At 39.5% G+C, this 19,896-nt stretch overlaps 3 protein-coding genes and 1 long non-coding RNA gene across 7 annotated transcripts; 1 reads left to right on the plus strand and 3 right to left on the minus strand.

Annotated features, from left to right (window-relative positions):
* The first annotated feature begins 2,089 nt into the window (after positions 1-2,089).
* Positions 2,090-4,098, plus strand: LOC129776468 (zinc transporter 7). Of its 2 annotated transcripts, none has more exons than XM_055782128.1 (3): positions 2,090-2,369; positions 2,463-2,748; positions 2,811-4,098. In XM_055782128.1, the coding sequence occupies exons 2-3, from the start codon at positions 2,568-2,570 to the stop codon at positions 3,752-3,754; spliced, it is 1,125 nt and encodes a 374-aa protein (XP_055638103.1). In that variant the 5' UTR covers positions 2,090-2,369; positions 2,463-2,567; the 3' UTR covers positions 3,755-4,098. The 2 variants fall into 2 exon arrangements, with proteins under 2 accessions (XP_055638103.1, XP_055638102.1); XM_055782127.1 differs by having other exon boundaries at positions 2,090-2,283.
* A 1,992-nt stretch (positions 4,099-6,090) lies between these two features.
* Positions 6,091-6,873, minus strand: LOC129780511 (uncharacterized). The gene is made up of 3 exons (XR_008743949.1): positions 6,806-6,873; positions 6,674-6,748; positions 6,091-6,591 (listed from the first exon to the last, which is right to left on the minus strand). It is a non-coding gene; the product is annotated as an uncharacterized LOC129780511 (long non-coding RNA).
* Positions 6,874-11,919: 5,046 nt separating this feature from the next.
* On the minus strand, positions 11,920-13,447 carry LOC129778162 (sialic acid synthase). 2 transcript variants are annotated; one of them, XM_055784896.1, is made up of 3 exons: positions 13,183-13,447; positions 12,297-13,131; positions 11,920-12,225 (listed from the first exon to the last, which is right to left on the minus strand). In XM_055784896.1, exons 1-3 carry the CDS (start codon positions 13,297-13,299, stop codon positions 12,056-12,058), a joined length of 1,122 nt encoding a protein of 373 aa, XP_055640871.1. In that variant the 5' UTR covers positions 13,300-13,447; the 3' UTR covers positions 11,920-12,055. The 2 variants fall into 2 exon arrangements, with proteins under 2 accessions (XP_055640871.1, XP_055640870.1); XM_055784895.1 differs by having other exon boundaries at positions 11,970-13,131.
* On the minus strand, positions 13,334-14,180 carry LOC129778165 (dynein light chain Tctex-type protein 2B-like). Of its 2 annotated transcripts, none has more exons than XM_055784900.1 (3): positions 14,051-14,180; positions 13,786-13,980; positions 13,334-13,717 (listed from the first exon to the last, which is right to left on the minus strand). In XM_055784900.1, exons 2-3 carry the CDS (start codon positions 13,967-13,969, stop codon positions 13,461-13,463), a joined length of 441 nt encoding a protein of 146 aa, XP_055640875.1. In that variant the 5' UTR covers positions 13,970-13,980; positions 14,051-14,180; the 3' UTR covers positions 13,334-13,460. The 2 variants fall into 2 exon arrangements, with proteins under 2 accessions (XP_055640875.1, XP_055640873.1); XM_055784898.1 differs by having other exon boundaries at positions 13,786-13,993.
* Between the last annotated feature and the right edge of the window lie 5,716 nt (positions 14,181-19,896).

A 19,896-nucleotide genomic window follows, 5' to 3' on the forward strand; every position in this document is an offset into this window, starting at 1 on the left:
ATTGGAGTTTTAAAATCATGAAATTCCCAGTTTTATAATGACTGCAGAGATAAAGGTGTTTTCCAAATTTCAGATCAATCGGTCAACAGGAAGGGGCTCAAATTTCTATCGATGTGGTAATGCGCTACAGACAAACATGTTACAAACATATGAACGTACAAACATACAAATTACAGGGCAAGCTAAATAAAACCGTTTAAAAACAGTTCCTATCGGTGCTTTATGAGAAACATCTGTGTTCTTACTGTACAGAACAAAACAAAAAAAAGTTAAAAAAATATACCTTTCCGGATAAATCTGTACATTTGCCAACACTGGATGGTTCGACGGTACAAGGAACATCAAATTCAATTCCCTCAACGTATCCATGGAAGAATCTCCATTCGCGTTGACGGCATTGTGCTTCATGTGTTCGATTTGTGAAGCGAAAATGATAATAGACAATGAAATCATGGAAATATCAGGAAACAGCTGATGAAGGTTCAGTACGACGTGTATTAATTAGTAAATTAACGAGAAGTAGAATTTTTCATACAAATTTTGACAATTTAAAACTGCTTCCGGGCCTACAAAACCGATAAAGATTAATTTGCCTCCCAAAATGGTAATCGCCACTGTCATTCGTCTTCGAGGATAAAGTGACAGCCAAGCTGTCCAGTTGCTGAAAATGTGTATAAACGCACAGCACCAGTCAACTGGTGATCTAAATATGGCGTGCCGTTGACGTTCAAGTAACTGGCGCCAATTACTGGTCAATGTGTAAATCAGCTATTACTTGTTCGATACTGGTACAAGTAACTTGAACAGAGTGTCTGTTCTCTGTTCACTGGATACCTCAACCAAGACGGGTCTATGGTACTAGGTGAGGCCGTTTTGTCACTAAGTGGGTTAGGGGAGCGGTATATGAAAATAGTACGGAAGAAAGCAGGAGGGGAATTATTTGCTTGAAGCGTGAAAGAGACAGACTGATCACGAGCGAGCTTGGGCACAAGCGTTCTGTGTTTTGTTTACAAACAAAACACAGTAGATTTCCAAGATGGCTGAAAAGTGATTTTAGCAAGTTGGCCCACCTTAGGATATACTTCTACGCGCCTTGACCTCAACTAGAGCGCTGACTGGCATCGTCTAAATCAGCCTTAAGGCTGCGGAAAACGCATAAATTGCATAATTAAAAACGCAAACTTTGACGTAAAATTGCTTGTCAGGAACCAAGGCGCCTAGAAGTATATCCTAAGGTGGGCCAACTTGCTTAAACCACTCTCCAGCCATATTGGAAGTCTACTGTGTTTTGTTTGTAAACAAAACCCAATACGCTTGTGCCCAAGCTCGCTCGTGATCAGTCTGTAGCCGGCGCCACACGATGCTACGAACACCCCCGAATATTGGACGCTCGATGGTTCGACGCATCGTGTAGTCGATGGACGAGCTACGAGCCTCCAATGTCGAGCGTCGAATATTCGCGTTGGAAGGTTATCCGTTGGTTGTGGATTACCTTCCAACGCGAGTGGCACGAGTTAAAGGATTTTGGTCATTCGTTGATTCGACACTCGATGATATTCGATACACCGCTACACAATTCGTCCGAATCTATCTTTGACAGATTGGTTTGTTTTTAGTTTTAGATGAAGGAACTATGAAATTGATTCATAAAATTCAAAATATTCGGCAAAATATTGCAGTTTAATAATGTTGATTTCAAACATTTTTAATTTACAGCCCGATATCAGTACAATTGCTACGGTAGCAATTTCAACACTCGGGTCGTCATCCAGTTTCCAAACGTTTTTGATGGTAAATAAAAACAATAAAAATTCGATCCAAATACTCGCCGATTGTTTGGACCGATTGCATTGAATCGAACATTCACTTCACCGTGTAGCAGCACATTCGTCACAACATTTATCGATTCATCGAGTCATATGTTTGAGTCCAACATTCGATTGGAACGTTGGACGAATCGTGTAGCGCCCGCATGTCTCGTTCACGCTTCAAGCAAATAATTCCCCTTCTGCTTTCTTCCGTACTGTTTTCATATACCGCTCCCTTAACCAACTTAGTTACGAAACGGCCTCACCTTAGGATATATTTCTAGGCGCCTTGTCAGAAACAACTGTCATGCGGCTTTTGTGATGACGAACTGTGACCGTCTGGCAAAAAAAACTGTTATTAGAGCCTAGTAATGAGAAATTAATCGAATTACTTCAGTAACAAAAAGCATCTCATTAATTGGAATGGCGTACAGATAAGTTTGAGCGTTCTAGTTGATTTAGTTCTAGGCTTCAGGTAATTCGAGTATTCCATTATACAATGCGTGGATCTGTTCAATGGAAAATAATCGACGTCCGAACACGTATGCAGTAATCGTTGACGTAAAGAATCTGTTTATTTTTCCGACAATGCCACACTACAGTAACTATCAATTGTAACTAACTCTTATCGGGTTTACACATTTTTCGTTTCAGGGTCAGAACTCTTCACGATTGTATTCTCCATTTTCCGAGTAAATAGCCAAAAAAAAGTGGAAAACAAAAAGCTTATAATAGCAAACTTGATCAAACGCTGCAAAGATGCTTCCACTGACACATAAAGATTCCCGTGGCTTCACCTATAAAGTACGAGAAAAGTTCAACAGTCTGGTTCGGTTGATTTTTTCGGACCGGAACTCACGAAACTTATTCTTGTTTCTGTTGCTGAACTTGAGTTTTGCGTTTGTCGAGCTGATGTACGGCATATGGACTAATAGTTTAGGTGACTTTGAGCAATGAATACGCCGAGGTTTTCATTTACAGTAATGATCGTTTTGATTGTAGGATTAATTTCGGATTCATTCCATATGTTCTTCGACTGCACTGGCTTATTGGCTGGTTTGGCTGCGTCTGTTATTACTAAATGGAAAGCCAACGACAAATACTCGTATGGCTATGTGCGAGCAGAGGTACTCGCCGGGTTCGTGAACAGTTTATTCCTGCTGTTTATAGCATTCTTCATCATGTCCGAGGCTGTCGAACGAGCGATAGAGCCGCCGGAGGTAAAGCACGAACGACTGTTTGTTGTTTCGGTGCTAGGACTGTTGGTAAATCTGGTTGGCATTTACGCGTTCCAGCATGGTGGACACGGTCACAGCCACGGAGGACATGGCCATAGTCACGGCGGTCATGGGCATTCACATGGCCATAGTCATGGAAGTCACACTGAGTCTAATCATTTGTTGGCCAATCACAGCAATCATGGTCATAGTCACGGAGGTGTCGAGCATAATCATCACAATCATTCTACGTCTGTTAATGTGGAAATGCCCATTTCGTCAAATAACTCGCAAATTATGCGCGGTGTCTTCCTGCATATTCTGGCTGATACACTGGGTTCGGTCGGGGTGATTATTTCTGCCGTCCTCATGCAGTTGTTCGGTTGGATGCGAGCTGATCCAATTTGCAGCATATTCATAGCTCTCACGATTGGCCTCAGCACACTCTCGTTGATCAGAGAATCAGTTATGGTGCTAATGCAACGTCAGCCGGTTAGTCTCGATCGGGTCCTACCTCAGTGCTACCAAAAGGTGACCGGACTTGCCGGTGTCTACAGCGTCCAAGAGCCCCGTTTTTGGACTCTCTGCAGCGACGTTTACGTAGGAGCTATCAAGCTCGAGGTATCGAAAAACGTGGATCCCCGGTATGTAGTGCAGCACACGCGGATGATCTTCGAAGCTATCGGCGTGCGACAAATCCACATTCAGCTTGACTACGCAGCAATGTGATAATGTGGATGAATGTTTCGGGAAATGAGATACATGCAAGTATTCTTTCGTCTTAGAGGATATCCCTTCGTTTTTGAGGGTTGTTTCATTTATGTTGTTTACGCGTGCGTGAGAACGGGTATCATTGGAAGATGTTTCTTTTGAACCGCGGTTTGGTTAGATGAGATGAAGTGTAACTAAATATTAGTATGATACATAATATTTTTCAGATACACTTTTGTTTTAGAGAGAGTTCCTCTAAATTTCTCTTTATTTAAAGACTTTTATTCCCGTTATAGCAGCAACTGCGAAGAGTGAGGACTTAATTTTACCCATTCTGTTCCAATAGAGAAAATAATGTAAGACGCATGTTTGATTTGATATTTTGATCCGAAAATCATATTCCTCGTCGAGTGTAAGCATAGATTTTTGCCACTTTTTCGATGCGAACCAACAAAGCCAGGAGGTCAAGCTATTATATATGCCGATAATAAAAACCTAGATCGTTGCACAGAAATAATTGTCAGTAAAAGTTTTGTTTTAAAAACTTTTTACTCACTATAGGGTCGTCTTGGAGGCGAATGAACTGCAAAGTTTAAAGCCTCTTAAAAACAAAGAAACAGAAATAGGGTCGTTTCATTTTGTGAAGACTTTTGAGTTTATTTTTTCTAATAAAAACAAACATTGGTCGAAAATGAAGTTATTTTTTTTCTTCTTTATTTACCACCTGGCGGTAAGAGTCGGCTGTCGCCAAATGGAGAAAAATTCGCAATACACTACGGCCTTTCTAAAACTGTGCCTTGAATACTGCCCAGATTTGCGAGTGAATCCGCTTTTTCATTACCAGAAATAGTGCAATGTGAGTGAATCCAAATGAAAGTGATTATGATTCTTGTATCTGTTGTTTCAAGGCGTGAATGTCTTTTATACTGCTAAGACTATCCGAAAAACTATTGCGTTGTCCGAAAAATAATTGGCGATTTTTTTCATTACAAATAAAATACTTTTTTTTTGTACATAGAATAATCGCATAAAGATGGGACGTACATTATTTTACATTATTTTAAAGCTTAAAGTCTCAAGTTTTGAAATATTTGTTGTTTGAATGAAAACATTTCTCCTTCGACTTTGATGATCAATTGTTCAATAAATAATGAACGCATCGCAAATCGAAAGGCAGTTTTGGAAACTCCAATGAATTCTGTACAAGGATAATTTGTTACAAAATTTCATCATTGAATTTGAAGAACCGACCATGTAGGGGAAAGGTGGTTATGACGGACACCCTAAGTAAAAGTTGATTTTTTTCCGTGAATTTCACAAAAAAAAATATATATAGCTATCGCACAACATAATTATTTAACAATTATTTCATAATAAAATTTGTCATTGAGGCAGAAATTTTGAAAAATGAATGTGTTTGGCATCTTTGAAAAAAAAAACATTTAGTCGAGAAAGACAGAGACTTGGCGGGGAAGATGGATACCAGTCTTCCGTGTTTACATAAAACACTGCGTATGAGACGAATAATGTTCATGCTGCTCACGCAGTTTTGTGTTTGTAGACAAACATGATTTTTTCGTATCCAATGTTTGAAAATGTGACATGTTTGTTTCAAACATCATGTGCAGTTTCTCTTGTATTTTCACCCAAGCAACGGCAATGTGTAGAGTAAAAGAACCGAATTAGACACCACACCACCACCACTCAACACACGGTGTGTTGGTGTGTTTACATCGAACAGGGAAGGGAAGAATCTATCATGATAATGGGTGCGTCGTCTAAAATTTTGGGCAAATAAAACACACCTCTTCATCTCTTCTGAACAAAATAAGCATCAATTGATATCAGAGTTCTTCACAATTGATTTCATTATTTAGTTCACGCATCAATTTATGAATTGAATTTATGAAACATCCGCTATTATCAGCTATTTGAACAAGTATTAAAATTGATTAGAGCGTGGCGAAGATGTTTAGTTTCCCACATCAAAATACCAAGAGTAGTTGTGAACTTTCCTGAAAACATCCATCTAAAACTAATTTTTGGGTATTAATTTATTTTTTTGGTCAGCATTTGTATGACGTCGCCATGCTGTGCACCCGGTTCCCCAGATTTCAATTGGCAACACACACGGAGAAAAAAAATCTCATAAAAAGCTTCTTTCTATTCAGGGAATGTTTTGTTTTCACGGAAAATAGTTATGGATTATTTAACACGTTGAATGCCACGGTTTTCTAGCGATTCTATGGACATTTTCAAACGTATTAGGGCCAACGTTTGTTATCGTAGTGGAATGTATTTTTGTTCGAAAGGAAATGTTTATAAGCTTATATTCTTATATTCGTTACCTTTATTATCATATGTTATACTGTCAGTCACCGTTGGTTTTCTAGTTGGTTTCTGTGAAAAAGTGCTCTACAAAGAAATGTTTTAAAAGGAATTATTTTTTCCGCGCGTGAAATGAAACGAAACGAAAGCAAATACTGCGACAACGGGTGGTACGTTTAGACATGAAGTGCTTGAATTATAAACATCGTGTTTGTTTATGATGTGGCAACGCATGTTGATCTTTGAGTATCATCGTGAAAATTTCACATCGCGTGGATATATGTACGTGTTTTTCGGAAGACTGATGGACACTAACTGAAAATTCAAGTTTCTGTACGCTGAGTTTTGGAGGTCCTCAAATATGCATTTAAAATAATCTAACAAAAAGGCTAGACTAAAATCACCTAGAAGGGCTTGTAAAATAGCTTCCGGCATTCGGAATCACAATTTCAGATTACGTTTTGAAAACCGCTCTGCTGATTCGTCCATGATGTGTGGTTGCACTTGCAAACATAGTTAGTGGGCATCTGTTAATGAAAGAAGCAGGAGATAATCAAATTGTTCTCAAAACAAAATGTTTGTCTTTTGTCAGTGGAGTTTCCGTCTTACCGACTTGATTAGTATTTTATTTTCGTCAATATTTCTGGAGTAAACAGGAGAAAACGTCACCGCTGATCCAATAAACTGGAAGAGAAGTGATGGTAAAACATTCACGTAACGAAAAATACCACAAAAATTTACTCGATAACAATGAGAACCTTATTCTCTGCAGACGAGAATCTACATCGAGCTGCTCTTTGTAGATTACTTTTTTGTTTTTATTTATAACTAGCTGACCCGTCAAACTTTGTCCCGCCCAAAATTTATTTTTTGTTATCCAACATTCACGTTTTCTTACTAAGCGCAAGTTCATAAGTCCAATAGCACAACTGTTCATTGATTGATTTTTTAATCAACCCCGTTGAATTCACCTTTTACTAAAGAAATTTGTGTTGCATTTGTATGGCAGCCCCCCCTTAGAGAGGGGGGAGGGGTCTCAAATTATCACGAAAACCTTCCCCGGCCCCAAAAACCCCTACATACCAATTTTCATGTTGATCGGTTCAGTAGTTTCCGAGTCAATAAGAATCAGACAGACAGACAGACAGACATAAATCCATTTATATATATATATATATATATATATATATATATATATATATATATATATTGAGAATGTTCTGGAACACGAAAGAAAGACCGAATAAACTTCTATTAACGCTTTATTAGAACGAAGGTGTTAACTGCACGAAGTGCTTACATGGAGTGAATAAAAAGTAAACGTGTCTCTTCCGTTACACTGTTTGTTTGTTTGCTTGACAACCTGCGTTGCTATCCAGTGTAACCAGAATAGCCGATTGCTACTTCGATGACACCCCCTCTCAATCCGCTATTCCGAGACGGCGTCCAAGTTGTTCTAGACGATAGTGTTCCATCGGCTTGGTGAAGAAATCAGCCAGTTGATTTTCGGTTCGCACATGTTCAATCTTCACGCTGCCATTGGAAATGTGATCCCGTATGAAATGATGCTTCACATCAATATGCTTAGAGCGTTTCGATTCACAGTTCTTGGCCATCCCGATACAACCTTGGTTGTCCTCGTAGATTGTGACTGGAACACTGGAGCTCTTCAATTTCAGATCGTCGAGAATCCCAGAGAGCCAAACTGCTTCCGATACTGACGAGCTGAGTGCGATGTATTCAGCCTCGCTTGACGACGTTGCCACCGTTGCTTGCTTTTTGCTTGACCAGCTTACGAGATTGCCAAACACGAAAAAGGCAAAGCCACTTACTGATTTACGATCATCGGCGTCTGAGGCCCAATCCGCATCGACGTAGCCTACCAACGGTTCAGCAGAGCTCTGTCGATTGAATAATAAACCTTTGGCTTTCGTCCCTTTGATGTAGCGAACTACTCTCTTCAAGCTTTGCCAATGCTGTGCGGTTGCCTTCTGCTGGAACCGTCCTAAGAAACCCACGGAATAACATATGTCCGGCCTAGTACACAGCATCACGTACATCAACGACCCGAGCAGTTCTCTGTAGGGTTGGGTTGTGGGTTCTCCGGTTCGAGTAAGCTGAATTCCTTTTTCCATGGGAGTTTTCACTGGATTGCTCTCCTCCATCTTGAAACGCACCAACAACTTGTCAACGTTAGTTTCCTGCGACAGTTTCATCTTTCCTTTCTTTAGATTGTAGTCCAATCGCATACCCAAAAAGTTTCTTACTTCTCCGCAATCGGTCATCGCAAACATTTTCGCCAATTGATTTTTCAGCTTCACGATAGTCTCCGATTTCCTTCCACATATCAACAGGTCATCCACATACAAGACAACGTAGATTTCGTCACCATCTTTAATCTGGGTATAGAGGCAATAATCATGTCGAGAACGTACGAAGTCTAATTGTAACAGCTTTTCATTGAACTTTTCATTCCAACATCTTGGTGACTGTTTCAAGCCATAAAGCGACTTGAACAGCTGGCATATGGTGTTCGGAGGTGCCTTAACTCCGTCTGGGACTGTCATATAAATGTCTTCTTTCAAATCTCCGTATAAAAAGGCTGTCTTAACGTCCATATGGTGAAATAAGAAGCCCTGATGCACACCTGCTGCTAGTACCGTTCGTATAGTGACTAGCTTCGCCACAGGAGCAAACGTCTCCTCGTAATCCAGTCCTGCTTTTTGTAGAAAACCTTTGGCCACAAGCCTCGCCTTATATCGCACAGGAATTCCGTCTTTGTTGTCCTTGACACGGAACACCCACTTAGCCTTAAGAGGTTTCACACCTTCCGGACACTTTACGAAACGCCACACGTTGTTCGCAGCCATCGATTTCAGCTCATCCTGGACAGCACTCAGCCATTCCTGCTGATCATCGCGTTGTTTGATGTCATCGTAGCACATGGGTACATCTGGGGAAATTGAGTCGCCAGAAATTGTTCTATAATTCACGAAAAAATCAAACAACTTACTTGGAAGCCTGCGCTCCCGTTCGCTACGCCTCGACATCGACTCACTAAGAGTGTCGTGTCTTTCTGTTTGCGAAGGGAGCGCGTCTGCTGGCTCATCTCCGGAATCGTCGCAGTCTTCCCCATCTTCAATCGTGTTACCAGCAGCTTTCTCACCGCCAGAACTGGTTGCATCACCGTCAGGAATGGAAACATCAGCCTCATCATCAGAACCGACAGCGACAGCTTTATCATCAGCTACTTCCCCCTCTTGGTCGTACGGGAAATTCATCACCAATGAGTCATCATCAACAGGCTTTACCTGGGCATACGGAAACGTTCCTTCGTCGAATTTCACGTCACGAGCAATGCTTATTTTACGCGCTTGCATGTTCCAGAGCCTATATCCATTCGGTGCATATCCGATCATGATCATCTCACGGCTCTTCGGATCCAACTTCTTCCTTTGTTGATTTGGAATCCATGCGAAACATCGACACCCGAACACTCGTAACTTCTCCAAACTTGGCTTGGAACCGAACCATCTCTCAGCCGGAGAAATTCCAACAGGCAGAGCAGCCGTGGGACTTCGGTTCAATAAATACACACACGCTAACGCTGCCTCGGACCATAGATCTTTCGGTGCACTTGAGTCGATTAGCACAGTCCGAATTCTTTCAACCAATGTCCTATTGAATCTCTCAGCGACTCCGTTCTGCTGTGGCGTGTAAGCAACAGTAACGTCAAGCTGTATTCCTTTTTTCTTGTAAAATTCCATTTGAGCATTAGAGCAGTATTCACGTCCCTGATCAACAGTCATTCTCGAAATCGACAGACCGAATGCTGCCGACACACTGGCTTCATATTCACGGAATTTTTCGAATACGTCGGATTTCTTCCTCAGAAGGTAGATCATCGCAAAATGGCTGTAGTCGTCGATGAATGAAACGATGTACCTAGACCCGTCCCAAGCTGGAGGGTCTATGGGACCACACACATCGGAATGAATACGTTCCAGGGGCCGACTCGCACGGCTACGATATCCACTAAACGGCTCACGACATTGCTTGCCTTTTACACAAGCTTCACAGAAACCAACCGATTCATCTTTCTTGACGTCACCCAGCATCCCTTCTCTTATCATTGTGTCCATTCCGTGCTGGCTAATATGACCGAGTCGACGGTGCCATAATTTGCTCGGCTTCGTATCACAAACTTTTGCGCACTTGGTTTCAAGCATCAGCACTATTTCATACAAACTGCCGACTAACTTACCAGTCGCCAAAAGTTCATCACCTTTCTTCAAGAGGGCCTTGTTTCCGGAAAATGCTACATCAATGCCAGCTCCTGCCAGTTTCTTCACCGACATTAAATTTTCCCTCAGATCCGGCACGAACAGGACATCCTTCATGTTAAACAGGACTCCTTTGTTACTCGTCGCGTCGATTTTTCCAATTGTCTTAGCAATCATTGCTTGACCTTCTTTCGCCACTCTAATTTCGATGGGACACACCAGCGTTTGGAAAGATGAAAATAACCATTTGTCACTCACCAAGTGATCGCTGCAGCCGGAATCCAACTTGAATGCCACTTTGTTGGTTCTACCATGAGTCGAATTTGCCGCATCTGCCATGAAGCTTACTGCGCTCTTCTTAACACAGTTTGCCTCGCCTTTGCCATGTCCGTTGCTATGACTGTTGCTACGACCATCGTTTTTGTTACCGTTGCCATGACTACGTTGTTTGCAGTCTTTTTTCATGTGCCCACGCATGCCGCATTTGTGGCACTTTCCGAAAAATTTGCTTCCAGAAAACGCAGCTGAATTAACCTCACTGTGTTCATCTTGACGGTCCGACCGTTTAGATTCCTCTGCCAGTAGCCTTTGCTTCACTAAATCAAGAGTTAAATCCTGCTCACTCACGTTCTCCAACGCTGTCACCAATGGATCAAACGAATCCGGAAGGGTCAAGAAGAGTTGTGAAACCAGATCGCCTTCCGCCAGAGTTGCACCGGCCGTTTTGAGCTTCCTCACTAGTCCATCGAATTCAACCAAATGACTTCGCATGTCACTTCCTTCTTTCATCCGGAGCCTTGCCAGTTGCTTCCTTATCAGCGTTTGACTCGCCACGGACTTTTTCGCGTACGTTGCCTCGAGACTTTCCCACATCTCCTTCGTAGTTTTCTTTTCGCGTACTACTTCCAAGCACTCATCCGAAATACAGCTCACCAGCATCGATTTTCCTTTCCGGTCCAATTCGTCAAATTTCGCACGCTCAGCTGCTACTTCCGGGGCCACCCCGGTGAGCACTTCTGATACGCCAGCGGCTTCAAGAAACAGCTTCACTCGGTAACTCCAATTCTGAAATTCGCTTCCATTTCCACGGAACTGCGGAATTCCATTCGTCAACTCTTTCTGTGATGGGACCATAACCTATTGAGAATGTTCTGGAACACGAAAGAAAGACCGAATAAACTTCTATTAACGCTTTATTAGAACGAAGGTGTTAACTGCACGAAGTGCTTACATGGAGTGAATAAAAAGTAAACGTGTCTCTTCCGTTACACTGTTTGTTTGTTTGCTTGACAACCTGCGTTGCTATCCAGTGTAACCAGAATAGCCGATTGCTACTTCGATGACAATATATATATATATATATATATATATATATATATATAAGTGTCAAAGATATTGATATAGCGGAAGTGGGGGCATAGTGGTCACCCTAAGAAATATGCCCATTTCCAGCGTCCGCATACCGCTTCAATTCCAGTTTCCCGAAAAATGTTATAGTTCAACTCATTGTTGTTCAAGATAGCATTCGGATTTTACTATAAAAATTGAACTAGGATGCAAAATAACTGTACTTCTAAATTTCACATTGTATAGCAATTAACCAGTTAAAAACATAATCCAAACTGATGTAAAACTACAAAATATGCGCTCTTACAAATTAAATTCATTTTGTTATTAATTATCATTTAATAGTTGAAATGCAAGCATTTTATTGGAAATTTAAACATACAACTGTGCTTGGGGTAAATTGGAAGTATGAATTCACATATCCACAAGGTCCCCCGTCGAAATTGGTTCGTCCTTGCAGCACCGTCTTATAACTTTCTTTCCAATCACTCGGTCGTATAACGTGGGCGATAATCCATGCGGTTGGCTCACCTTAACACCGACGTGTTCTTCCTTCAGAATACTTCCTTCCGAGATATTTTTCAAAAAGACAAGTGACTTACCAAGTTTGTCATGACATGCTATTTCCGACTTCAGTAATTTCCTGTCCTCGGGAGAAGTAGACTGCAAAGCAAGAAGAAGCTCCTCACGATCGTAATCTTCTTTATCTAATATCTCCGACAGCACATCTGGAATGCGTTGCACTTCACAGTTTATTTCCGATTGTTCTATCGTTCGTATGTATCGAACTAATTTAGCGAACTCTTCGGGATTAAGGGATGCCTTATGATCGGTTCCCTTACTGCTTTTATCAAGTGTGAAGTGTCGTTCAACAATACACGCTCCCAAGAGCACACTTGCGACGGTGAGTTGGATACCCATCTCGTGCCCAGAGTAACCTACTACAACTTCAGGGAAGCGTTCCATGTAGATGGGTATCAGGCGCAGAAGTGCTTCAGATGGTGGCGTGGGATAAGCTGAGACACAATGGAGTATAGCACCTGATTGGTTCCGTAAATTTCGATAGATCCACTGAACCTGGCTCCACGTTTGCATTCCGGTGGATACAATCAGTGGAATATTTGACGCTATCGACTCTCTCAAAAGAGGAATGTTGTTCGCATCCCCTGAACCTAGCTTGACGAACGGTAATTTGAGATCAAGTAAATGACTCAAGGAAACAGGATCCATCGCAGAAGCACTGAAGAAAATTTCTTTTTCAAAACAAAATTGTTGCAGTTCACGATAATCGTCCACAGAGAACTCCAGATAAGCTTTGTGTTCGCCATATGTTTCACCCCAAGAATTATATCCAGTGTATGGACGTTTCAAAGCCTCCAGCGTGAACTTTGAATTTAAGCAAGATTTTTGGAACTTTACACAGTCGACACCAATTTCCTGCAATACTTCCAGACTATAAAACATGAAAAAATAGAGCGATATTAGTACCTTTGCTTTCAGTATCATTTCTTTCGCAATTTCCAACGATCCTTGGTGGTTTTGTCCAATCTCAGCAATAATGAAAACTGGGTGGCCTTCGCCTATAGTTCTGTCGGAGATCTTCATAACTAGAATCTTAGTTTACAAAACACAACGATCGAAGCTAAATCCTACGTCTATTTCAAGCTGCGCTCGATACAGTATGTAATGTTATAAATTGAACTCAATAAATTAGTCGCAGACAATACATGGGATGTAAATGCGGGCGCTATTGTCATTCTGTTGCATCAGTACAGATACAGACCGAATACAGTGACAATGCAGAATATAGTGGCGTTTTTGAACTCGCTCGACGTTTGATTGTCGCATTCGGCGTCCCATCGACACCGTGCTATATACTTACAACCAGCGCCCAATTGCTGGCCGAGTACAACCTGCACTACGTGTTTGTATCGCTTCATCTCTAAATCCTTTACCTTGAGGCTGATCTCATCGGCCAGGTTTTTGGTCCATCGGGCAGCATCAACAGCAGTGTAGGTTTGTCCTAAAATGTTACCAATTGAAGCCTGGTTATTATCAATATTACACCACTTTGTTGCTATAAACACTTGCCGCTTAATGTATCATTTAAAACATCATTGATAATTTCTTTGATCTTTTGGGATTTGAAGCTCTGTTCAAGAGTGGGACGCATCTGATACGTACTGGGGGGAGGTGGACTTGCTTCGTTTGCTACATTCGTGTCAGGATCAGGACATGGCCGGTTAACCTTCAACAGCTGTTCTTGTTGAAGCATTTCTGTGGTGTCTACTTGTGAGATCTGAATTTATAGACTAATGAATTTATGGGAAAATGGCCGTAAACGTGAATATCTCACAGATTTACTCCTACTCAAACGATTGATTAAAGTATTTATATTTTGAAACTCGTAGCGCTTTATTCTTTGATCCCAATTTTTGCTGTTTTGTTGTGCTTTCTCGTTTCTCAGGCAACATATTTTGTACAAGCTGATACGAAATGAGACAAAATTAGCGTAAATTGCATTCCAAACATCGCCGGCTGGATTTTCTCATTATATTTCTGCAATGATGATAATGTTGCGTTGCGAGTGGCGTCAACAATTCAATTTGAAAATGTGTCTCGTTGGGTGTCGCGTCGCGATTGCTGACAGTGTTTACTGAAATACTTGGCTGAAGTAATCAGATGATATTTAATCACAAACTAACGATCGCATCACCGTAGATTAAAGCAAAACACCATTCAGCGAGTAAATTTGTTATTTCAATTTGTACCATTCGCTTCACTTCCATTTTATTACTTAATGTCCAGTAATGTCTTGTACAACAACGCATATGACGCAACACATCACTGATAGAAAAATTCTATAAATTTTGTAGATACTTTGTTTAAAAAACAAAACTATTTGTTTTTTTGCATCGATTTTAAAAAAAGTCAAGGTTTTTGTAGTGTTTTAATGCTAATATTTTTTTCTTTTGTCTAGCGTATCCTCAAAACACATGTGAATGTTTTATACTAATACGTTTAGCCATTTATTTAGCTGATCTGATCAAAGTTTTGAATAAGCACTTCATCGCAAATTATACCAAAAGTACAAAGTGCTATGTGTACCCCAGGAATGAACGATTCGTGATTTTCATTTTCATGTATTTGTGGGTAAAGAGTGTGTACATGTGGGAATGCGTATGTTTTTGCGTGAGTATCATCACGTATCCTTGCAAAGGTTTTCAAGGCGTGGAATATACACATTTCTGAAAAAAAATGTGTTTGAGACTTATGTTTTTCTTGTGAAATGAACATTGTATGTTACAGAGTAACACGTTTTCGGAAAGTTGTTTTGAAAATTTAGATAAAAACAGACGATAATTGTATATAATAATTTCAAAGTGGAGATATTTGATGAGGTTGAAGAAGGCTAAGGATGTTATATGCTGTTTGACCGAAGCCAACTATTCGACAATTTTTTTTCTCTGTTATAGTGACTTTCAACACATTTTGTCGGGAGTGAGAATTGAACTCGTGACCCTTAGCGTGAGAGGTATGGGTTACTACTACGCCAGATCGCCTCCCGACACTTTTTGACAGATAAAAGTTGAACGCGTACTAATCAAATACATTTGACACAAACACGATAAGCAAATATTCAGTTGTTGAATGCCTAATTTTTTGACGATCTGTTCGATCACTCTGTCAATACAGTCATACCGATATAAGGCAACTTCGATATAAAGCAACCTCGATATAACGTAACTTTTTAAGATGTCTCAGAATTAAAAATAAACAATACAGAAATAGTTTTTGGAGTATAAATTATTTGGAATGAATGTTTCTGAATGGGGCAGAATTGATCTTTTTCTCAACGTTTTGTGAATACCCAGCAAACATTAAGTCGAATGAATAGCTATAATTGGAGGCGATATACATTCAACCAAGACACATTTGTATGATATATGATGCAGATAACTAGCATATACACACAAAAGTGGAGGCGATATACGTATATGCCATATTTTGTACGCATATAAAGCCGTATATAATGATATGCGATGCTTTTTGGACTGATATGCGATTTGATACGACAACGTTACCACTCAACCCAGCAAACATTAAATCGTAAAACTTTGCACATGATAAGTTACATATAAATTCGTATCAAATCACAATCGCATAAAATATCAATCAAAATATGGATCATGTATATCTAAACTCGTATAAAATGCAAAAACACGATTTTCCATGTCGAAATTATATGTAACTTATCATGTGCAAAGTTATACGATTTAATGTTTGCTGGGTATGTCCTACCTTAACCCAATAATATTATGTTTCATATTTTCAAAACAAGTACTGCCCTATTTGAAACGGAGAGAAATAAAGCTCACATATTTTTTAAACATTTAAACTACTAAAATAAATGCTTCACGTCCAGTTTTCATTTTGGATCTTAATCCTGATAACTGAATTATTCAATAAAGTTGTATTCGTTAAGTTCTGGAAACTTCCGACGCATATCGATATATGGTTGAATTTGTACTTAATGGACGTAAACAATCTATTTTGGATTTATTTCATTATTTTTTAATAAAAAGGAACTTGTGGAAAAGCAATGTACGGATTGTTTTGTATTGCAGTCCACGACAATTTCCCTCATGAAATACGCATGCCTTCAACCTGATATTCTTGGGCGGTCTTTCCACTTGGTATTATTATGACATTTTTTATAACTTTTAGCAAAACTTTGAACATGTTTCAAAAACAAAATACAGAGGATTTTCCTTATGAATATAAAGTAAGTCAAACATAGAAACTATAAAATAAACATTACTACCAGAGATGAAACGGTCATCCGGTCCATCCGGCCAATATTTGCAATCCGGCCGGACACCGGATATTGAAAAAAAAATCCACAATTTCTCATTGACTCAACATAAATCAAAACAAAACAGCTCATTGACTAGCTAGTATAGCATAGCAAATCCATTTACCTCTAATTAAAAATAAGGTTTGATTACTCAAATGCCAGATTTTTTTTTAAATCAATTATTTACTCATAACATTAATTTATGAACAGTACTCAAAATTACCCAGTGGTAAATTATGATGAATAAATAATACATTTTCAGAAGTTGATGATTACTCTTTGTTTCGTACACCAGGCCAACTCCAGAGAATTGTTATCGCTGTAATACTACTGCAAGGAGCTGAAAGATAAACTCTAGCAATCGTGGCCATCGGTTGGCTGCTTGAGTTTTAATGAGCACCAAATTTAGAATCGATCGCAATCATGATTCATATTTCGTCGATTTCGTTAGCAACGGGATTTTTTTCCTCAACGCGACGCGACTATTATTTTATTTGGCACTTCGTTGATACAATCCCAAATTGTGTGCCGTGAGTTTCGTGTATAAGGTTTGATTCAGTTTCGTCTCTTGTTTCATTTACTGGTCTTGAAGACGACGATGAGCTGTTACTCTCAGAAGATTCGTCGCAAGATATTTTATTTACTCCAATAAGATTACCAGCAAGACTCTTTACGTTTCAAGAACTCCTAAATAGTCTGACTTGATCCTCGGGTCTAAAAGATTGAACTTAAGCAATTTTGATCTTTTCCTAAGTAGTCCAATTCTTATCAGAAAAAAATCCTGTTGAATATTACTTGCAGAAAATTTGATTCTCTATGAAAGGATTTCCACGAAAACGGAAAATTTCTTCATAGTTCAGTATTTTTATGTATAAACGTGTTTATTTCTTCTAAAATGTAATCCTTTCTTCGCTTCATGCACACATGCAGTGTCTTCCATTTTCGTATTTTTTCGCAAATAAAAAGCCGAATATCCGGCTATCCGGCCTTGAAGCTATCCGGTATCCGGTAAAGAAAGCGAATGTAGACATTGCTCGTGGCTTTTGTGGAGGCAGTTCAAATAGAATCCCAGTTGAGGAAAGGTGGGAGGAATTCAGTGAGTAGCTTAATGTACTGATGCCACCAATGCGTCTTGATTCAGAATGGCAGAAAGTAAGTGCTTCTTCTATGATACGTATAACTTTCATAAGCAAATTTTATCATATCCATTGAATTTTTTTTTCGACTCAATTTCTTACTTAAAAGTTGCTTACTCCTGCTAGCGTACATTAGTATGTTAGTTTTTTCAGCAATTTTCCTTTTTATTGTTATGTTTTACAAAATTTTCTACTAGCAAAACAATAATGATTTTTTTATATGACAGGTTCAGATTGTCGAGAGGGGAAATGTAAAGAAAACGCTAGCACACAACAAGCGAAATTTAGAGTCACAGGTGGCGGCACAATACGATAAACTAATTGACACCGCTAAAATAAGAAATTGACGCTCAGCTGAACATCTCAACCAACATAAATCCGGCAGACAAATCATTCGGGTGTGATGAATAGATAGCAGTTGTGAAGTTAATTTTACAAAAATCCGAAAACAAACCGTATATATTTTTATTTTATTATTTTGTAACTGCCAGTCCCAGTCAGTCAACACCTTCCTACCAAAAAGCTCAACGTCGGCCCCTAGGGACCCTCAGGGAGAGCTTAACGTGTTAACGAATATCGCAAAAAAGTTGAGAGCATGTGTAATCAAATGGGAGCATACTCTAGGCAACTTAGGTCGGACCAACATTTTCGATTAAAACTAGCATGTCGAGACGCGCGCGGTTTGTCAAAAAAATATATAAAACGTGACACGGTATGTAATTTGTAAACCTTCGATTGTAAGCCGAGTTGAAGATATGATTGACATCGCCAACACAGATCGGTTTGCGGTTGCCCAATGTGTAGAAGGTCTTACTAACCAAAATGGCAACTTCCGGTGTGGTTGTCAAGCTATGGTGGAGGGTTGCCTAATTTTGTTCAGCAACCGAAATTTAGCTGCTGGCGGGGATGCTCTAAAAATCAAACCGCCGTGAAACCGTTTAGTGCAAGCCCCGGGCAAGGGGATATGATCCGCGAGTCAAGATGTGCTACAAATTTAGCTGTCATTGCCAAACCTATCAAATTACTCGGCGAACTCAAGGCAAATCTATGGAACAAGGTGCGCCCATTCGCTAACTAAAAAAAGAATTGTTTTTTGAAAAAAAAATTTATGTGAAATGTAATGATCATGATGATCACAAGGGTCTGAATGATAATATAAAACGTAGAACCCTAGGTTGATCACTTGAAATGTAGTATTATATTATAATGTAAACCAACTTAAGAAATTGAAAGAATTTAAGTGAAATAAAAGAGTTTGAATGAATTCTGCATTATTTCAATAATTTCAGTTGTATTTAGCTGCTGCTCATGCTTTATTCGAAAATTTGCGTTTTGCGTGCGGAAAAAATGAAGCGTTTGCCGAATAAAACGTTCTATTGAATAGAGTTCACAAACCGTTAATTTCGTCCTTAATTTCGTTTTCCAAATGGCGCAAATCATTATGGTGCCTTCAACGCAAAGACAATAAATGAAACGCTTGCAGCGTAAAACGTAATGAATATAATGAATATAGCAATGAGTATTTCATAAAGTATCAGTATATTCCACAAATTGTGCTCAATCGTCTTAATTTACTTTTGTGTATTTTTTAAATGGCTGCAGAAAACCACTTCACGTTTTGACCCACCTGGTAGTATGTTAAGTGCCTTGTTTTACACCAGCTTGAGAGTTTGGCAGTTCTCGCGAGTGACAGTGGTCGCCAGCCTGAGGGCATCCGTATACTAGCACATAGGATTTGACAGCGTCAAACATGTCCGGGTCGCAAATGCAATTTGCGACCACTGTCACTCGCGAGAACTGCCAAACTCTCAAGCTGGTGTAAAACAAGGCACTTAACATACTACCAGGTGGGTCAAAACGTGAAGTGGTTTTCTGCAGCCATTTAAAAAATACACAAAAGTAAATTAAGACGATTGAGCACAATTTGTGGAATATACTGATACTTTATGAAATACTCATTTCTATATTCATTATATTCATTACGTTTTACGCTGCAAGCGTTTCATTTATTGTCTTTGCGTTGAAGGCACCATAATGATTTGCGCCATTTGGAAAACGAAATTAAGGACGAAATTAACACACTTCTAGAACAAAAAATAATGAATGAAAATTTACTTTTCTGTCATGATCATTACATTTCACATAAATTTTTTTTTCAAAAAACAATTCTTTTTTTAGTTAGCGAATGGGCGCACCTTGTTCCATAGA

The sequence above is a fragment of the Toxorhynchites rutilus genome, chromosome 3, assembly GCF_029784135.1.
Source record: "Toxorhynchites rutilus septentrionalis strain SRP chromosome 3, ASM2978413v1, whole genome shotgun sequence".
Classification (NCBI taxonomy): domain Eukaryota; kingdom Metazoa; phylum Arthropoda; class Insecta; order Diptera; family Culicidae; genus Toxorhynchites; species Toxorhynchites rutilus.

Excerpts from the sequence above, each read along its gene's own strand:
- LOC129776468 (XM_055782128.1), top strand. The coding sequence starts at position 2,568 with ATGCTTCCACTGACACATAAAGATTCCCGTGGCTTCACCTATAAAGTA. Across the intron at positions 2,749-2,810 it reads CATATGGACTAATAGTTTAG|GATTAATTTCGGATTCATTC; the intron begins GTGACTTTGAGC and ends TTTTGATTGTAG.
- LOC129778162 (XM_055784895.1), bottom strand. The coding sequence starts at position 13,299 with ATGAAGATCTCCGACAGAACTATAGGCGAAGGCCACCCAGTTTTCATT. Across the intron at positions 13,132-13,182 it reads AAATGATACTGAAAGCAAAG|GAAATTGGTGTCGACTGTGT; the intron begins GTACTAATATCG and ends GAAGTATTGCAG.
- LOC129778165 (XM_055784900.1), bottom strand. The coding sequence starts at position 13,969 with ATGCTTCAACAAGAACAGCTGTTGAAGGTTAACCGGCCATGTCCTGAT. Across the intron at positions 13,718-13,785 it reads TTTAAATGATACATTAAGCG|GACAAACCTACACTGCTGTT; the intron begins GCAAGTGTTTAT and ends GTAACATTTTAG.